The sequence below is a fragment of the Montipora capricornis genome, chromosome 4 (assembly GCF_036669925.1).
Source record: "Montipora capricornis isolate CH-2021 chromosome 4, ASM3666992v2, whole genome shotgun sequence".
In the NCBI taxonomy this organism is placed as follows: Eukaryota; Metazoa; Cnidaria; class Anthozoa; order Scleractinia; family Acroporidae; genus Montipora; species Montipora capricornis.
In genome coordinates this window covers 49,819,430-49,836,929 of record NC_090886.1, presented here as the reverse complement: position 1 = coordinate 49,836,929, position 17,500 = coordinate 49,819,430, and the positions used below count along the sequence as shown (strand labels likewise).

Sequence of the window (17,500 nt, the reverse complement as noted above, 5' to 3'; positions counted from 1 at the left end):
GGTGCTTGGACCACGCAAACGAAAATTCATTGGGGATTTTCATGCTCATCGAACTCATTTTCCTTTGAACGAAAGATTTCGCACGAAGACTTGCTTTGATTGGAGGTAAACTGCAATTCGGAAATAAGCCATAATGGCTTTGTGGTTATAGCACTCGCCTCCCACCAACGTGGCCTGGGTTCAATTCCGGACTCGTTGCCATTATGTGGAATAAGTTTGCTGTTGGTTCTTTCCTCTGCTCCGAGAGCTTTTTCTCCGGGTTGTCTGGTTTTCCCCTATCGTGTGATTTGATTTCCCACACTAAATTGATTGATCATCAAAATAAAGTTCATTTTTACCAAAACGATGAGGGATAACACAAAAAGTCTTCCACTATGTGCCCCTTTTCATCTCCCACCTACCGACGCCCCAAAAGTTTTATGATCTCTGTAACGCCCAAGGCTGGTGTACCGGATTTTATGGTATATAGTTATACTGACCTGATGATAAATCAAGGCTTGTGACACATCTCCCCACGGGGTAGGTGGCGTGCGAAGAGAGATCACCACAAACAAAATCACCATCACAGCTAAAGAACATGCAGAGAACAAGATTAATTGTTATGCATGTAGAAAAGCGTTCTCAGCACCACAGTGAAACATCCGCAGCAATTTGCGAAATACCATTTTCAATATGTGCTTAGGCGCATCTTCATCCCCCCCTCCTCTCCCTCATAGTTGATAATGAGGTGCGAAATACTACGCAATCCTTTGGACGTTTCTAAACAAACATTGGATTATTGTAAAAGTATATGGAGAATTTAATCGTTTATCACAGACAAAGTACGGAATTAGCATTTTATAGTGATGTCACATTTTTCGGCCCAACGGGTTTTGTCCAAGATTGTAGGTTTGGTACTTAACCATTGCCAAGGAAATATCAATTTTACTTGCCTGACACTTGCACAGAACACTCAATTGTTATATGAAGGAACAAGAACCTTGTGAATGTATTTTAAATATGTTTAAGCCGGAATCTTTCCAAGAGTTTTGTCCAAGATTGCAGCTCGCTTTGATGAATCAACTTAAGTGGTCAAGGAGTATTTAGAGGCAATGATCGATTGTTGAATGCCTTGTGTAACAGTGCAGGAGAATGCCGAGAATGGAATCTGATGGAAGTAAATGTGGTGGACCATGGACGGTTTCAAGACAGAAAAAACGTGTTTAATTGGTGGTTTGCATAAGTGCTCGGTGTGTTACAATTGTGATCCCATTGCTCCAAGATGCATGCTTCGTTCTACACTGTCACTTATCGTCCAACCGGTGAAAAAACAATCAGGTACTAATAAAAACGGAGAGCACTGAAAACAGTGATGCAAAAAAAGGAAAAAGGAATTTTTGCAAAGGACTTTACACTCAAGCACAACCGAAGGTCCCAGTCCTTTTCACAATTTGTCACGTATTTCAGTGTGGATATATACGACATACAAAAAAACCAGTAAGGATTTTGCTTCATTTTCGCCTCGATGAGAACATGCACGCAAAATGGGGACGGGAATTGAAAGGAACCATAGACAGTTGAGGACTGAGAGAGTACTGCCGAGTTAGCTTGTGATTAAACTTTTCTTCGCCAAAACGTACCTACTGATATTGCAGCATATTTGTAGTTTACCAGAAACATGATCAGGAAACACAAAACAGTGCCAAGGAAAGCTAGAAATAGCGACAAAAAGAACAATTAAAACGACACAAAATGAATGAATGATGCAACACCCGGTAAATGGGTTATTGTGCATCTCAATAAATTGAGACATTTCATTTAAGGAGGCTTGAACCAGTTTCAACGCTTCCAAGTGAGGCTCTTATTAGAAGGATCGGCACCACAACGTTGTATCATGTATTGGCCATATTGTGGTACCAGATGAAACACGAATTATTGCTGAACAAGATACAATCATTATTGTGACGTAATATGTCACCGCGGCCACGGGCAACCCCAGTAAAAATACCCTTCATTTTGCCTTTAGTTGCTTATATCTCAAAAACGAACTCGGTGACCTCCATTTTTATTTCCGAAAAGTAATCAGAAAGGCATGATGAATCTTTCTTCAAAGTTTTAAAAAATTCTGTCTAGTGGATTCAGAGCCACCATAATTTTGTGATTTTTTTAAGGTAGCTCTAATCCGACAGAATTGATTTAAACTTTGCCGAAAGTTTCATCGTGGCCTTCTAATCCCTTTTCAGCAATAAAAAAGGGGGGTCACCGAGTTCCTTTTTGAGATATGAGCAACTAAATCCAAAATATAGGTGTTTTTGCTGGGCTTTCCCGTTGCCAAGGTAACTTATTACATCACAATAATGATCACATCTTGTTTGGAAATACTTGGTGTTTTATATGGTACCATAACATTGCTGTTACGCGATGCAATGTTTTGTAGCGCTATTCGATCTAAACAGAGTCTTCTAAGTGTTGAAACCCTTTGGAGCCTCGTCTAGGAGTGACCCTAATGAAAGGCACGCCGATTTCAATAAGCGTCACGAAGTGTCCGCTTGCTAAGTGATTTAAAGGGGCTACGTCACGTGAAATGATGTAATTCCATGACATCCAAAATGCCCAAAAAGTAGAATGAAACATCGCAATAACCACTTAAAACTGTTAAACAACATAGAAGAAATACAGTAATAGGAAAGAGAAGAACGGTTGGACACAAATGGACAAGATTGAAAAGGATTGCATTTGGGTAACCTTGAAAAAAGTCGGCCCGACGTTTTTCAAGTTTATGGCAAATCGTCTGGATAAAGGTGGTTTTTGCTCAGAATCATCCTGTTTGTGATGTACCAGTAACGATAATTTTATCAGTAAAGGAATTCTACATTACTTTTTTCAAGTTTTAAGCTCGTGATTACACGCAACTAAAGATTTCCCCTAAACACCCTAAAATAAGTGACATAGCCCCTTTAACATGCTACTAATGTGCCCACCAACTCATGAAAGAAAAACGTGTTTCTTGAATTTGCAGCTGGACAAAGGAAAGCTGCTCATATGAATGGGAAACCCAAGCTCTCAATGCCCTGATGAACGAAATATTTCACTGCGGAAGAAAATATTCTTTTTTAAATAGTCATTTCCCTCATTGCTTCCACAACAAATCAAGCAGGGAATGCAAATGGAAATGGCGTTTCCTTGTTAGCATGGACCTTTTATACATATTTTCCCCAAACAATACACTTGGTTTAATGCAACTCACACCATGAGCACTGACAGTATCTCCAGAAACGCACACGGTTGAAAGGGGGGGGGGGGGGGCGGGGTGAGCAAACAGTTTCAGCATCGCTGTTCAACAAAATCGAACGGATGTTAAAGTAAATGTTGAAGCCGTCTGACCGGGCCTTTAGTCCTGGCATCTGTATTTAAAGCAATAATTCAAGCATAAGGGTTATCTTTCTAGGTCAAATGCAGCTGTTGATCTTAACTTGAAGACTGGAGTATAGGGGACATTAAATTTTTGTGACACTAATTCTCTACATTCTCAAAAAATGCGAGTGATGGTCAAGTTGGGCAGGTGATCATTGTCAAAATCGTCATGCATAATAATTACGTGTTATGGACATATTTGTGCACGAGGCAGACCACTGACCTGTTTGCCACGAGAAATACTGAAATGTTGGCCTGAAAGAAGAATAAGGAGAAGACGATAAGTAGACACAAAACGGACGAGTGGGGCAGACACTTCACCGAAGTACTCTAGTTGCGTAGTTAAATATACCTGAAATTCGACGCAGAGGCAGCTTTCAGGGCAAAACAAGCCATGTTGGTGATGCCATAGGAGAGAAGAAAGAACATACTGACGAGTACTGCGACGTCATTCAATTTGCCAATTATAAGAACAACCTAAAGGGAAGACACAATAATTTGGCACTAAGAAAATGAAATGGGGAAGGAACTAGGATCAAGCTCGTAAAATAGGTGATTATTGGTCATCGTTTGTCTCACGATGTAGTCACTTTGGTCGCAGACCGCGATGTTTCGACCGCTTACTGCTGGCCTTCTTTAGGCGACGGAATCAAAACTTCTGGAACATGAAACGTGAAACAACTGATCATGACCCCGGAATCGAAATTCCTGAAGCGTGGATACCAACGCTAAAGCATGAAAGAAAGTTAAGAAAAATAAAAGAAACCCTCTGCCCTTATACATGTACATGTATTTTATGGTTGATTCGGCGAAAAATGGGCGCAATTTGCAAAATAACCAAAACTTAACCCTTCCGGCAGCTATTACAAACCTGTGCAAAGAGCCAAGAAACAAGCACAGCTCTCAAAGGCTCCCTTCTGTTTTGAGTAACTCTGCCAAATGGTCGTATTAAAACACCTTTCAGAAGAAAGAAAAATGATGAAGTAAAGGCATAACGTGCATGAAATGGTTTGACAGATTTCACACTCCTCAAGGAAACGACACAAATTCCAATTTCAGTTATAGGACACCCTGCAGTGATAAATCAAACCACAGCAAAGGTTTCTCACTTGTTTTCAACATTTTATGTTGCTACTTTTCTGCCGCGTATTTTGTTGAAATGGAGACTATTTTCAGAGATGCATTTGAAATGCGGAAAGATGCGTGCTAAAGGGACAGTCTCATGGCTTTTGTAACGATTTCTGCTCATTATTCCACAAACTTCATCTTTGAACACATTGATGGCTTTCAAATCTCTTGTACATAATGTCTTACACGAATCAAGTATACCTCAAACGAAAGTGTCGTCCAAAATGTTTTGTCGACTCAACGACACGACACCCTTTTAACCGACACGTAGCCGACATAAAACCGACGGGTGATGTGTATTTTGACAATAATTGTCCGTCACCTTGTAAGCCGACAGTCGCCCGACGGTGAGTCGACTGTTGGCCAACTGTCAGTCAAAGTCGGCCGACTGTCTGGCCGACGCATTGGTGGGATCGGATTCATTACCATAACCGACTTAATTAACACGACTTAAAACACGAAAACATGAAAACGTTTGAGTTTCACACGACTTTTTCAAGTGTGCACGCAACTCTCTCTTTGCCATCCGTCGCCAAAAGCAGGTAAAGATAGTCCGTGCATCAAAAAAATGGTCATTCAAGAAAATCAGTGATAATTTTGTGGCTGCCATCAGGTGAGCAGCGTCCGTTTGGATTTTCAGTGTGTTCCTAAATATAGCGTGACACTGTCCCTTAGATTTACGACCGCTGCAGTTATGAAATGAACAGTAGTAATGACGAGTATACAGACAAGGCACATGGCAATAACTAAAGAGGAGCTTGAAACTTTTAGGCTTGGAACATTCAAACCCCTGCGATACTTGTGCAGAGCTCTATCAGTTAAGCTTCCAAGGCAACTGTCATCTGCTCACTCTGCTCACTCACTTGTAATACACCCTTGAAGGTCGTGGAAGAGAATGCAACTGAATGAAAGGCATATAATTATTTTAATATAATGAATTTTGTTGCAAAAGCCACCTGGGACAATCTTGAGTGGATGCCATAACTTTGCTTTCAAGTAGCAAATTTCCAAGAGTTTCCAGCCCCAAATTCAAATTTCACGGCCACATTTATTTTCAAATCGTGGTAAAGGCGGGCCAGCGCAACTTTCAAGGAACGTTTTCAAAGACCATTCTATAGAAACTGTTGCCACGGGGTATAAAGTTGTTGAAAAGCGCTGAAAATAAAAGGTGTAAGACTAACAAAACTCCTTCACCCAAACCCACTATTGCTTATTTTTAATGTTATCCAGTGCAGAGGCCAAAAAAATAAATAACAAAATAAACACTTTCCAACTCTTATTCATGGAAGTTCTTGACATACCTAAAAGATCGTCTTTGGCAAGAGCTTGCAAAATTCGTGATGCACCTGTGTAGATAGATTGCACATGTATAGGTTTCATACGTGAAAGGGCGTAAAAGGCTAAAATAAAATAAATCACTTACTGTTTTCTTAAACATAATCTCTACTGCCAGCATAGTCTGGGCAAAAAGCTCGATTTCAAATGGCCAATTGAGGTCACGTGATCAAAATGCCACTCTCTAATACTGCTTTTGTCCCTTTGTGCCCACTTCCGTAACCCATTGACTTCTGGGAATGAGACTTCACAGATTTTCCTCTGTCTAACTCCAGACAATTTCTACCCGTCAACTGGAGACGTCCCAGGGTGCCCGAAGAGTGAATGGGTTAAGATTGCGGGACAACGTTAACTGTTCATCCGACCGGTGTTATGAAGGTCGCAAGTTCGAATCCTGCCTGGCACTATGGTTCTTCAGTCATCCTTTTGCCCGTTGCAACTACTGTATCTTGCCATCCTTTGCGCGAGCGCATTACACAACTGACCATCAACAGTTGCATTGAACTACTCCTCAGATAGAGCGAGTTTCAATCGAGTGTCGTAAAAACAATACCTAGGTAATTACTTTGGCCAATAAAAAGGACGGAGACAATCCAGTAAACCAATCAAAACTCGAAGTAATTACACGTAGGCGACACAACGCGTTAACACAACGCGCGGGAAAATGAGCCCGCGCAAGCCACGATTGGATTTGGTTTCACTTCTGATTGGTTGAAAAAATGGCCCGAGAACTTTGAACCAATCACTGAGTAAAGTAATCATAAAGCAAAGCGCATTTTGTCTCTGCCAGGAGAAAACCGTCCGAAGAAAACACAGCAGTTTTTGCAAGAAAACTGGTCGTTGCCAGCAGCTCTCAACTGGCATCTTAAGTGTCATAAGTCACTGCACAACCAAAAAAATCGCAAAATTGAAAGGGAGTTGCAATAAATTGTAAACGAATGAAGAGAGGTATTAGCATGCATTAATGATGACTTGGAAGACACTAGTCTTGAATTATTATTGATAAAACTGATACATTAGGCCCGTTCCAAACGCCGCTGCAGTCATGTTCGAACCTAACTGTTGAGTTAAGCAAGGCAGCAAGAAGAGCGGCGTTTGAATCAATTTGGTTCGGAGGGTTAGGTTTAGAGCGATAAACCACGTTAAGTTGGGCAGGTGCTGTCGCATTATGCGACCACGTCATACCGAGTTCTTATCATGTGCCAAGCGAAACGCACAAGACAATTTATAAGCTTCCTAAGCTTAGAGGTGATACCCTTACTCAAGCCCTAACCTGATCGTTAGTTTGGTGCGACCCACAGGAAAGACGTATGAATCAGCCGCTGCTCCGAAGTCGCTCTTAAGTCGAATTTTATCCATTCACTCCTTTACTGCGATTTTCATAATTCTGCGGAATCGCGCTAAGCGCTTAACTGCGTTTTGGCTTCCATCAATCAAAGTTCCGAACATGGCCGGAAAGATTGACTCCGCCTCCGGAAAGTGAATTGGATTTTTTTGTTTAGTTCACAGCTCGAATACCAATGACATCTTTTTAGAGGTTCTTCAGCAAAAAGATTCGTAGAGATTCCATCGCTTTATATCGGCGTCGAGTTGGAATGTACGAATGTACCATGGGAACCAAAGAGGCTAATTGGTAGGTTATGTCGCGCATCAACTTAGTTACGAGTCAACTGTCGGCTTGTTGTCGGAAGTTTGATTGATGGAAGCCAAAACGCAGTTTGGATGTTGGCGCTTGAAGATGAGATTCTGCAGATTTATGAAATCGCAGTAAAAAGCCGTGTTAATTTTTCTCCTTTTCTGGAATAATTAATTGCTTTGCACTTTCACTCACCTATAAGGCAACTGAGAGCAGCAGAAAGAGTAGCAGCAAATGTTCCAATAGTTACCAATGGGCTTACTTTGCTAATAACCTAAAAGGAAATTGTGGATGTGTTCTAAATCTACATTGCTTCGAACTGTGAAACACATTCACACGCCAGCACAAATTTGGTTGAAAGTACAATCTCTTGATGTAAAATAATTAACACGCAAATCACACTTGTACTCAATGAAGGTGTTTTAATGGGAAACATCAGCAAAAATGTCTAAGCCTTGAAGAACACACTAGGTTTAAACTTTTGTAAAAGGAGCTGTGTCGCAAAAGCAAATGGGAACTGGCAATCACGTCAAGCGTAAAAATTAACTACTTAAAACAATAAAAGAAAATTTGAATAAAACAGAACTTTAGTTCAAAAGGAGGCAGGGATGGGAAAAACTGACTAGGATTAAAATGGATTGTAAATAAGATTGAGACTTGCATGAGTTGTTCGAAGATGAACATCACTATCCACTACCAGTATTAGTTGACACTACAGCTGCCCCTGCTGTTATTAAAGTATAGTTGCATGCAGAATTCAATATGGCCAAGGTAGAGGAGTGGCCGTTTACAAACGGGGCAATCGATGTTTAAGCAGTGAGAAAACAAATCAGTACCGAATATGAAAAGGGCGTTGAGAGACGACGGTTTGATCAAGGCCGACACGATGGTGTACCAATCGAAACAGAAACTAAACGAAACGCAAGGTCAATTTTTACCGCAATGCGGCCACCGTTTCTTAATATTATTGGTCGTGCTATGTATGCTTTTCATCCACCGTTGATACTGAAAATACTGCACTCCTTCTGGACAACAAAACCATTAATTGTTGCAAACTAACATTAACACATTTACTGAGCATGCGCACAATGAATGAGTTCAAAAGCATCCAAAGCACTATACCTCTAAATAGTTGTAGTTGTTCTTTAGTAGCCGCGGAGGACAAGTAGCACTGGTGAAAATCACTGTTGAGAAAGGACAGCAGGCCATTCTCACATGTACGTGCAAGTGAAATACATGCTAACGTTTTTGTCACCTTCGTACTTTGGATTGGGAATAGTGCGGCAACACAAAATCAAAAGATCTCCAAGCAGATTAACCCTTCCCTCATGAGAATGACACTTAACGATTTTACTCTGTTTAGTGACAAATGACTGCACATGTCGATCGGGGCTGGTTCGAGGGCAAAGGGGTTGACTACAGCTTCAATAAAGGTATAGTTAATTTTCATTAAAGTGCTACTATGACCAAAAAATCAAATTGTATTTCAAAGCTATGTTAACTAAACACTAAGTGACCCAATTTTTTAAGGCTTGATTTCAAGAAGACACCTGTTTATTTCAAGTGGAATTTTCCTGTTTTTAAAACGGTCCACCATTACTAACTTTAAGAATGCAATGCGTGTGTATGCGGCTGAATTAATACACAACACGGGAGTTTCGGGCTTTCACACTTTTAAACTCCTTTTCTGCATATATAATAAGCTGCATTCACGCACTGAAATTTTAAGCTAGCGAGTAAATGACAACACTTTTCCGTAGATCCAACCCTCTGAGGTCCAATATGACAATTTTGAACGCAAGTAATTGCGGACCATGAAATCCAAAACTTAATCGTACACTCAAAGTAAACAGCCTTTGGATAAAAGTCAAAGCTAAAAATTTTGCCAGTCAGGTGACAAAAACAAACACGCTTTCAAAATCAAGAAAAAAAGGAAATTGATCTCTTGATCAAGTATCACTTAGATGGGGACCACCTTGTGAAAACACATAGACAAATCCAACCTACAAGAATTCTTATGTCATACAAAGTTAAATAAAGTGACTTTACTCTATACTGATGAAAGTATTTTGAAAGTACAGTTGTGTAACTAGATGTAAAAACATACCTAGAAGAATATAAATGACGAATGTAAAAAGACTGGATGTCAAAGTGCCAAATGGAATGGCATATCCAGGTTTCTTCAGATCACCAGAAATATTGGCACCAGCTAAATAGGTAGAACAGAAGTAAATGCATACAAAACGTTAAGCTTACATGTCTTTCAAAATGAAAATTTTCTTGTCTAACTACTATTAAATTTTAGTTTCAGTTGAACACAAGCAATTTCCAGTCAGACATAAAGCAACGCTGACTCATTACTTGAAAAAGCTTTTTTAAACACATAAATTATATTATGCAGAAATTCAGCGAGGATAAAAAAATAAAATAAAATAAAAGATACCCATAATTCCAGTGACGCCATTGAAAAGCACTCCAAAGACAAGCAAGACATTCTGATGTGAGTGGGTTGTGTAGTCCTCACTAAAGTGATACTAATAAGAGATACTAATAAGCTGTCAGGATAACGAAGTTCACACATGTTGCATAAGCAAAGAGAAGTTACATACATGTATGCAAGCGCAGTTAGCTCCAGAAAAAAAACTCGCTGGAGAATGGGACGAGAAACGTCCCAAAAATTAATGATGGACAAAGAAGAAATTCTCCTCCAACTAGTACTCCTTCTTCTTTATAGAAGACGATGGCGACAAGAAAGAGAACAAAAAAACAGCCTGAAGCATAAGAAAATGGAAACAATTCCTTTTTCTTATGCTTATGGTTACGCCACTCCCAGTTTACCCAGCTTTTGCCTATGCTGAGCGTGTTTGTCAAGCACAAACCGCCAAAGAATGACATCACAGAGCAGCAATCTTCCCTGTCCCTACTCCCCCTGTTAAATTCTGGTGTCCTGTGTGATCACAACCCTGCATATCGAGTTCGGCCTGCAGAGTCATTCCCGGATTCATTGCAATTCTAGATAGCAGCAAACCATGTCATCCGGCCTCGAGATCAAGCCACAACCAAGGAGGGCATTCAAGATTATTTTACAGTATTGCCGATAAGATCAAAGTAAAGTATTGCATGTTGCAACTTCATATTTTGACAAAAATTAGTCACCTTCAGGTTGTCTTTAAACGTCTTGGTGCTCCAACCAGTGTAGTGTAACGTAATATTCTAAAGAAAACATGATGGCTAGCAATTAATAATTATAATAACAAAGATGACAGATGAAGTCTCTGTAATGCTACAGTATTCATTGTTGAACATGATTCATAAGCATTCTGTTTGCCCCTAGGTAGATAAAATTAATGATCCCATTGCTGGCTTAGCTTGATAGCAGGCTAAATTATTATACTATATAAGAGAGAAAAAAACGTCACTGAATGACAGATTAGTAACTTATAATGCTGGTGACTTGGGGTGAGTGGAGAAAAAGTACAAATAGACCCATTTCTGAGAACTGTGGCTAGTCATGGCACACAGTAAGCAGAAAGCCTCTCAACTTAATTTGCTGTGTGATTTAAATAATCAATTCAGTATACAGCTGTGTATAGATAGTTCTCATGGCCTTTTCTTTGGAATAGAAAGAGACTCTCTCTGGAGAGTTCAATGTCAAGAAAAGTAATGTACATGTAATAACTCCTTCCTCCTGGATCGCCCCATGAATGTAAATTTGAATGTAAAAGACAAGCAAAACTGGTTTGCTTTTGGTGGATCTCTTCAAAACAACCCCAAATTAATAACCTTGTTTGCTGAGTTTTCTGCTCCATATGGCAATTTAAAGTCTTCTTTTTTGATGAGGAAACTTACCTGGTAGAAAAAAAAGCAACTTTGCAAAATTCCATAGAATGAAAGATTGGAAGGGAAATTGGTGAAAAAACTGAATAACAATAAAAATTCATTATCAATAGTAATAAGTAATTAATATCAGTAATGATTATAGCCGAGCTCTGTGAGCCAAAGGTGTGCGTGCATAGCACCATTGGTAAGAAAACATGGCAACCCAACTGTGACTCTTTGGCCTGCACTGTGCTGCAAATAACTTTTCTTCCTTGGCAGGGTACCGTAACCTTTTAAACGGTTTTGTTCCAACATGTTGCAAATTGACCCAGTCGCAAAATACTATAATACTCTTTGGTTTGTACCCCCAAATTTTGCATATTAAGCATTGTTTCCTGTTTCACTTGGGACTTACAGTGGTCCACAGTGAAAAAAAACCAAAACTTATTCAAATTTTCGGGGGACAAGCAAAGAGTATTATGGTATTTTCCACTTTGGCCAATTTGTCCACACATTAATATTGGCATCTGCAATAACTTCACCATTACAGGACCAAGACTCAGTCCTAGGGGATACATCAACTACTTGGTTTTCAAGTTTACCCAAGTTAGTGTCTATGTGAATTCAGTCTATGGCCATTGTTTCTGACCATCAGCTAAAATTCTAATAATTATTACTGAACTACAATTTTAACAATAGTAATAAATAAATATACATGAAAAAATTACTCGATTCTGATTGCCTGAGAGCAGCGAAGTTCAACTGTAATACAGTGTAAAAAGTGTAATACCAGTGCAAATTACACATCAAAATTCTGGATTATGATTGGCTAACAAACAATAGGCTTTGGTCAGAACCTATCAAATCTTTTGTTTTCAAATCAAGTGCACGCCCTGGATGGCACAATTTATGGCACAATTTTTCCCTGATTGCGTGATAAACGTGCGTTTCTTCTGCTTAACCATTTCGAATTTTGTCACGTATATAATTAATTTTATATTATTAATACATGTAATAAGTAATCACATGATTTTTCTTGTGCAGTCTGGAATAAATAAGCACTTGTAATTTTTTTCAAAGACTACAATTTCCGTCGTCTTTGAAAAAATTTACTCATGCTTATTTATTGCATTAATAATTATTGCATGTGATTACCTATACTAATAATAATTCTAATTATTTTAGTTAACAATGTACAGTAATTGTATGCTTCACCTTTTTGCATCAAGTTGTAATGTTCTGCAAACATTTCCAGAACAGTTGACAGACACATTCAGATGTTCAGATGAGTATAAAGGAAAAAACACAACATAGCTTGTGTGGTCAGGGAGGTACCATGGATGGCATTACAGATAAGTTTTAAAAGCAGGGTTACCTACTAAGAAACTGATTGAAACTAAGGTCATAGTCAGCGTGTCTCTTAAAAAAATAATAACAACCAGTGTGTCTATTTCCATATTTTCATTTTCCAAAATCCATCACTTGATTTGTTGGGTCATGTCAGGCTTAGAGCTTTTTTTATATCTGGAACAATGGCCAGACATAGAAACAAGGAAAGGTTAGTACTTACAAAGGAAGAAGCCACTGCAGCTAAAACAACAAGGAAGATTATAAAAGACATCTTTGCAAACATTCCTATAAAACAGAATTAATAGGGTTAAGCAATTCTGTCTTTAAAATTGACCACTATACATACAGAAACGCGTAATACTCAAATTATCATAAATGCCAGGGACAGGGATGGGTGAAGGGTAATATCCTAGGAGTTTTGAGAAAATGGGCAATTTTTACTCACTGACTACTAGGTGTGGGACACCTAGACTCGCACATTGTCCTAACTCATTAAAGTGCTACTATGATTAAAAAAATCACTTCCTTTTTTTCTTCAGATTTTGAAAGTGTGTTTGCTTAACACCTGACTGTAAGTTTTGGATTTCACAGTCCACCATTACTCATGTTCAAAACTGACCGATTGCAACTTAGAGTGTTGGTTCTAGGGAAAAGTGATGTCATTTACTCACTAGCTTAAATTTCAGCACGTAAATGCAGCTTCTTTTTAATGCAAAACATGAATTTTTAAGTCTAAAAGCCTGAAACTCCAGTGCTGCATATTAATTCAACCTCGTACTTGTAAATGCATTAAATTTTCCTCCTAAAGATTTTAAAGTTAGTAATGGTGGACCATTAAAAGTAGGAAAATTCCTGTTAAAATAAACATGTCTTTTTTTTTTAATCAAGGCTTAAAACTTGGGTCACTTGGTGTTTAGAAATACAATGGCTGCTAAGGAAGCTTTTTAGTCAAAAGCCCTAAAAAAGATTGTATGGATGGTTCTTTGAAGTAACTTTCTCAATTAATAATTTAAATCTGACACCACTTCAATCAGAAGGCATATACACAACTAGTCCCAGTCCTCTGCCATTTGTTTCAATAAAAAACAAGTAAAAACTCTCACAAAACGAAAGGAACAGGCGGTTTTTTCACCAGATAAGAACCGACACATCATTTTTTGTAAACTCTAGCATGGAATTTCTATTTGGACAAAAAAATGTAACTGATATTTTGAAAAGTGTATCAAATGAGGGCCTTATGATGTCATACTTTTTTTGAGAAATAATCTATGGTACAGATTGTGTGTTAGAATGTTCTCAAACTATTGCGTTAATAATTTGTGAAAAACAGTTAACTTGCTGATCATGAGTTTTTAGACATTTTCTGTTTTGGATATAGAAATGTTGAATAGACCACCCTTGGCGAAAAAGGATAACTGTACTTGAGAAATGACTAGTTGAAGGAGTTCATAGCCACAATTTGGTAGTCAAGGGCTACCCCCCTTAGATTTGATGTGCATCTAAATTATGTGCACTTCTAGACATACGTGTTATGTCGATCATACATGTAGTTACGTACAGTAGCACTTAGAATAATATTTGGATGTAGTTTCAGGTTATTCAAGAGTTACATATCACCAAAAGATTAATAATAATAACATTACAATAACAATAATAACAATAACAACAACAACAACAATTAATAATAATAATACCTGCACCAATGAGGCAAACTATCAGACAAAGGAGCAAAACAGCAGAGCCATAAAGAAAATTCCACCATTCGCCTTCCTTCAAAACTACATAAAAATAGCAAAAGAAGTGCAATTATTTTTCTCTCTGCAATTGACTCTACAAAATCTAAAAAGAGGACAGCATTATGTACACTGTATGATCATGAATAGTGAGAATCTAACATTTAAGTCAAAAGCACTATTCTTGGACTCTCAATCCATCCATCACTTCAAAGGAAGGAAGGCATGAGAATGGGCAATTTCCATGAAAAAAAATGAAAACAAATAAACTAGCAAAGAAAAAAAGGGGTGTATTCTTCCACTTTGGACAACAAAAGCCATTTATCACCACTTCATACTTAGACATACATTGTATCCTCAAATGCCTGCAACTACAGTACAGTATGTGATATAACAGATAATTGTTGGTGTCCCCGAAAAGAAATACAGTAACTGTTGTACTGTACACAGTTTCTGCAAGCTTAATGCATAGTTTTCTTTAAATTGATACTTTCAACATAATACTTAAAAGTTACTGTACCTTGATGTTCTGAGGTATGACCAAAGTTATTCACAAGAGCTTCCACAAAACCTATAAAATTTAATAATATTGTTATTCTTAATAACCATGCACTTTGTAAACTATTTGAACTGCATGCTCCATCATGAAGTTGTTCTTTTGTTCCAAATCTTTTTTTCCTATAAAACAACAACTTACATTATATCTCTCAGATGCCAGTTAGCCCAAAGCTTCAGTTTACAGTAAGATCAGATTGCCTTTAGCATAAATCAAATTCCCCCAATTTCTCTTTATTTACAATAATTCTGTAGAGATGTTGACAAGTATTTTGGATGAAACTTTCATTTACATCTCTAATATGCAGCCTTGAGAAACTAAAAGATTTCAGAAATTATTTCCTGGAGCAACAGTCCAAGATTATTAGCACTCGTTGAGCCATTACTGTTGGCCTTGGCCATCCCTGAACTGGCCACCACTGACAAGTAAATTTCTCTGGCTTTAGTCAGAATAAAATCTGTACATGTAAGTGTCTGTAACAAGAGGGAAAGAAGTCCCAAACAAAATCATGAGATGAACCAAGTCATGACTGACCCCAAAATTCCACATACTGTAAATTATAATAATTACAATAAATAGTAAGAGTAAATTACAATAATTATAATAATAATTATTTATAATAACTTATTTTATTATTATTAGAAATGAAACAGGAACTGAATATGGCCAAGCAAACATATCAAGATAATTAAAATGATGTTAATATGAATTGATGTTTTAAAAGACTTACCTAAAATATAAAGAGCAGTAGCAAAGATATTTGCAAAGTAGAAAATGACACCAATAGACCCTCCAAACTCAGGACCTAACGTTCTACTAATCATATCTGTTATTGGTTAATTAACGGAAAAATAACACCAAAAAGTTAACATGCAGCATTGTTAATGTACATAAAAAAGCATAATTTGACTTTCAATAATTTTCTTGCCAAATTTATACCAATTAAAGTGTGAGAAATAATTTATATTTACATTGTAAGTGGCACGTTGTTTTCTGACAACTTGTTTCAAATTCGATATGCATAAAAAAGTAGGTGAATTTGACGATCACACCTAGGGATTGATCAAGATCTTTCTTCCTTTGACTCCAAATTTCTGAACTCCAGAATTGTCTTTTTCCAAGGCAAACAACTTGTTCATGTTAATGTTTAGATCCCCACCTTGGTCTTTAAAACTTAAAAGCCATGTACTGCATACACCCATGTAGTTTTAAGTGCCAGACTCATAACTAACTGGCAACTAATCCTTAAACTTCTCGGTGATTTCTTGTTTAATTTAACTCCTTAGCCGCACATGCAAACTGCCAAGCCATAGCTGAGTTCTCTCATTTTGGATTCTTAAATCACTTATAGGGAAATACTAATTTTTTGTTGTCATTTATGTCTTACAGGACAGAGCCCATGGGGAGTCAACAATTATCGGGACATGATGTCTCTAACACGGTTTGACCTCTGAGACTGTTTGCTTGTTTGTTATATATTTGAGCAGGTTGAAGTTTTGGCAGCTGTTCACCTATTTTGTGGACCAGCAGCCTATACACACCTACCCATACACTGAGGAGTCTCACAAAGGACAGCCACAACATCTGGGACTCCATCGCCTACTTGAATAGTGTGTGGGTCCTTTAACGTCCGACATGGAACTTATGAACATGAAAGGTACTTGTGAGATGGCACCTACGGTTTATAGTCCCTATCCGAGAAGACTTGAAAGTCTAACCATTTGCAGATGAAATTACAAAGACAGCACTTTCTCCTCAGTTATTTTAAGATCCTGAACTGAGTGTTGATCTCACTGGGGTTAAACATGCAACATCCTGCGTGACCGCCCAATGTTCAACCAACTGAGCCACCGGTGCACCGGTGCTATACAACAGACAGACCACAACACCAAGAACTCCATGCCCTGCTCTTTGGGAATAGTGTGTGGGTTGTTTTATGTCTCACAGGATTATGAACATTAAAGAGTTTATCATCCTTTTCCAAGAGAACTAGTCTAAGGGAGTCTTACTGACTAACCATTGCATCAGTGTGAAGGATACAATATGCCCCTCCTTCTTTGACAGTACCATTTGTTGCAATAGCAGAAATGGAGAGCACTGTCAGTCCTACTACAAGGTATGCAATCACAAACATGCCAATGGACAATATCATGCCAGCCTAATCAATGAAGGAAAATAGTAAAATTAATCAATTACATGTAGCAACTAATATTAACAAATAATCCTTTCAAAAGTATTCTTCTTATTATTATTTAATCAAAATAACTCTGTTTTGGATTGGCTCAGATACCCCACATGAAAAATGCAAGCAAAAAGATCACTTGGGATCAAATTCGTAACCATGATTACCCAACTAAGAAATACTCAGAGCACAAACCTGGCCAACTATAAATCCAAGACGTAAGAACAAAATGACTGAAAACATGGAAAGCGTGACTGGGACCACGACACCAAAGAAAGTTGACAACTTCTTCTTTTGGTTCTCTGGTTCTACATCTACGACAGAAAAGTAAAACCAATAATACCTTTCATTTTATCTGCTCTATAGTG

General features: G+C 38.0%; 1 protein-coding gene across 1 annotated transcript in view; it reads right to left on the bottom strand.

Annotated features, from left to right (window-relative positions):
* The window catches only part of LOC138047253 (solute carrier family 12 member 9-like), a 41,134-nt gene extending 23,685 nt beyond the window's left edge, over positions 1 to 17,449 (bottom strand). Inside the window, exons 1-18 of the mRNA XM_068894016.1 lie at positions 17,328 to 17,449; positions 16,991 to 17,108; positions 15,681 to 15,776; positions 14,915 to 14,965; positions 14,356 to 14,439; positions 12,882 to 12,946; positions 11,276 to 11,341; positions 10,649 to 10,705; positions 9,936 to 10,026; positions 9,600 to 9,701; positions 8,615 to 8,676; positions 7,688 to 7,766; positions 5,823 to 5,867; positions 4,265 to 4,350; positions 3,746 to 3,870; positions 3,617 to 3,648; positions 1,620 to 1,691; positions 480 to 568 (exon numbers count right to left, since the gene is read on the bottom strand). Of these exons, the coding sequence (XP_068750117.1) occupies positions 480 to 568; positions 1,620 to 1,691; positions 3,617 to 3,648; positions 3,746 to 3,870; positions 4,265 to 4,350; positions 5,823 to 5,867; positions 7,688 to 7,766; positions 8,615 to 8,676; positions 9,600 to 9,701; positions 9,936 to 10,026; positions 10,649 to 10,705; positions 11,276 to 11,341; positions 12,882 to 12,946; positions 14,356 to 14,439; positions 14,915 to 14,965; positions 15,681 to 15,776; positions 16,991 to 17,108; positions 17,328 to 17,375 (1,368 nt within the window). The 5' untranslated portion in view covers positions 17,376 to 17,449. The remainder of the gene's footprint in view (positions 1 to 479; positions 569 to 1,619; positions 1,692 to 3,616; positions 3,649 to 3,745; positions 3,871 to 4,264; positions 4,351 to 5,822; positions 5,868 to 7,687; positions 7,767 to 8,614; positions 8,677 to 9,599; positions 9,702 to 9,935; positions 10,027 to 10,648; positions 10,706 to 11,275; positions 11,342 to 12,881; positions 12,947 to 14,355; positions 14,440 to 14,914; positions 14,966 to 15,680; positions 15,777 to 16,990; positions 17,109 to 17,327) is intronic.
* Between the last annotated feature and the right edge of the window lie 51 nt (positions 17,450 to 17,500).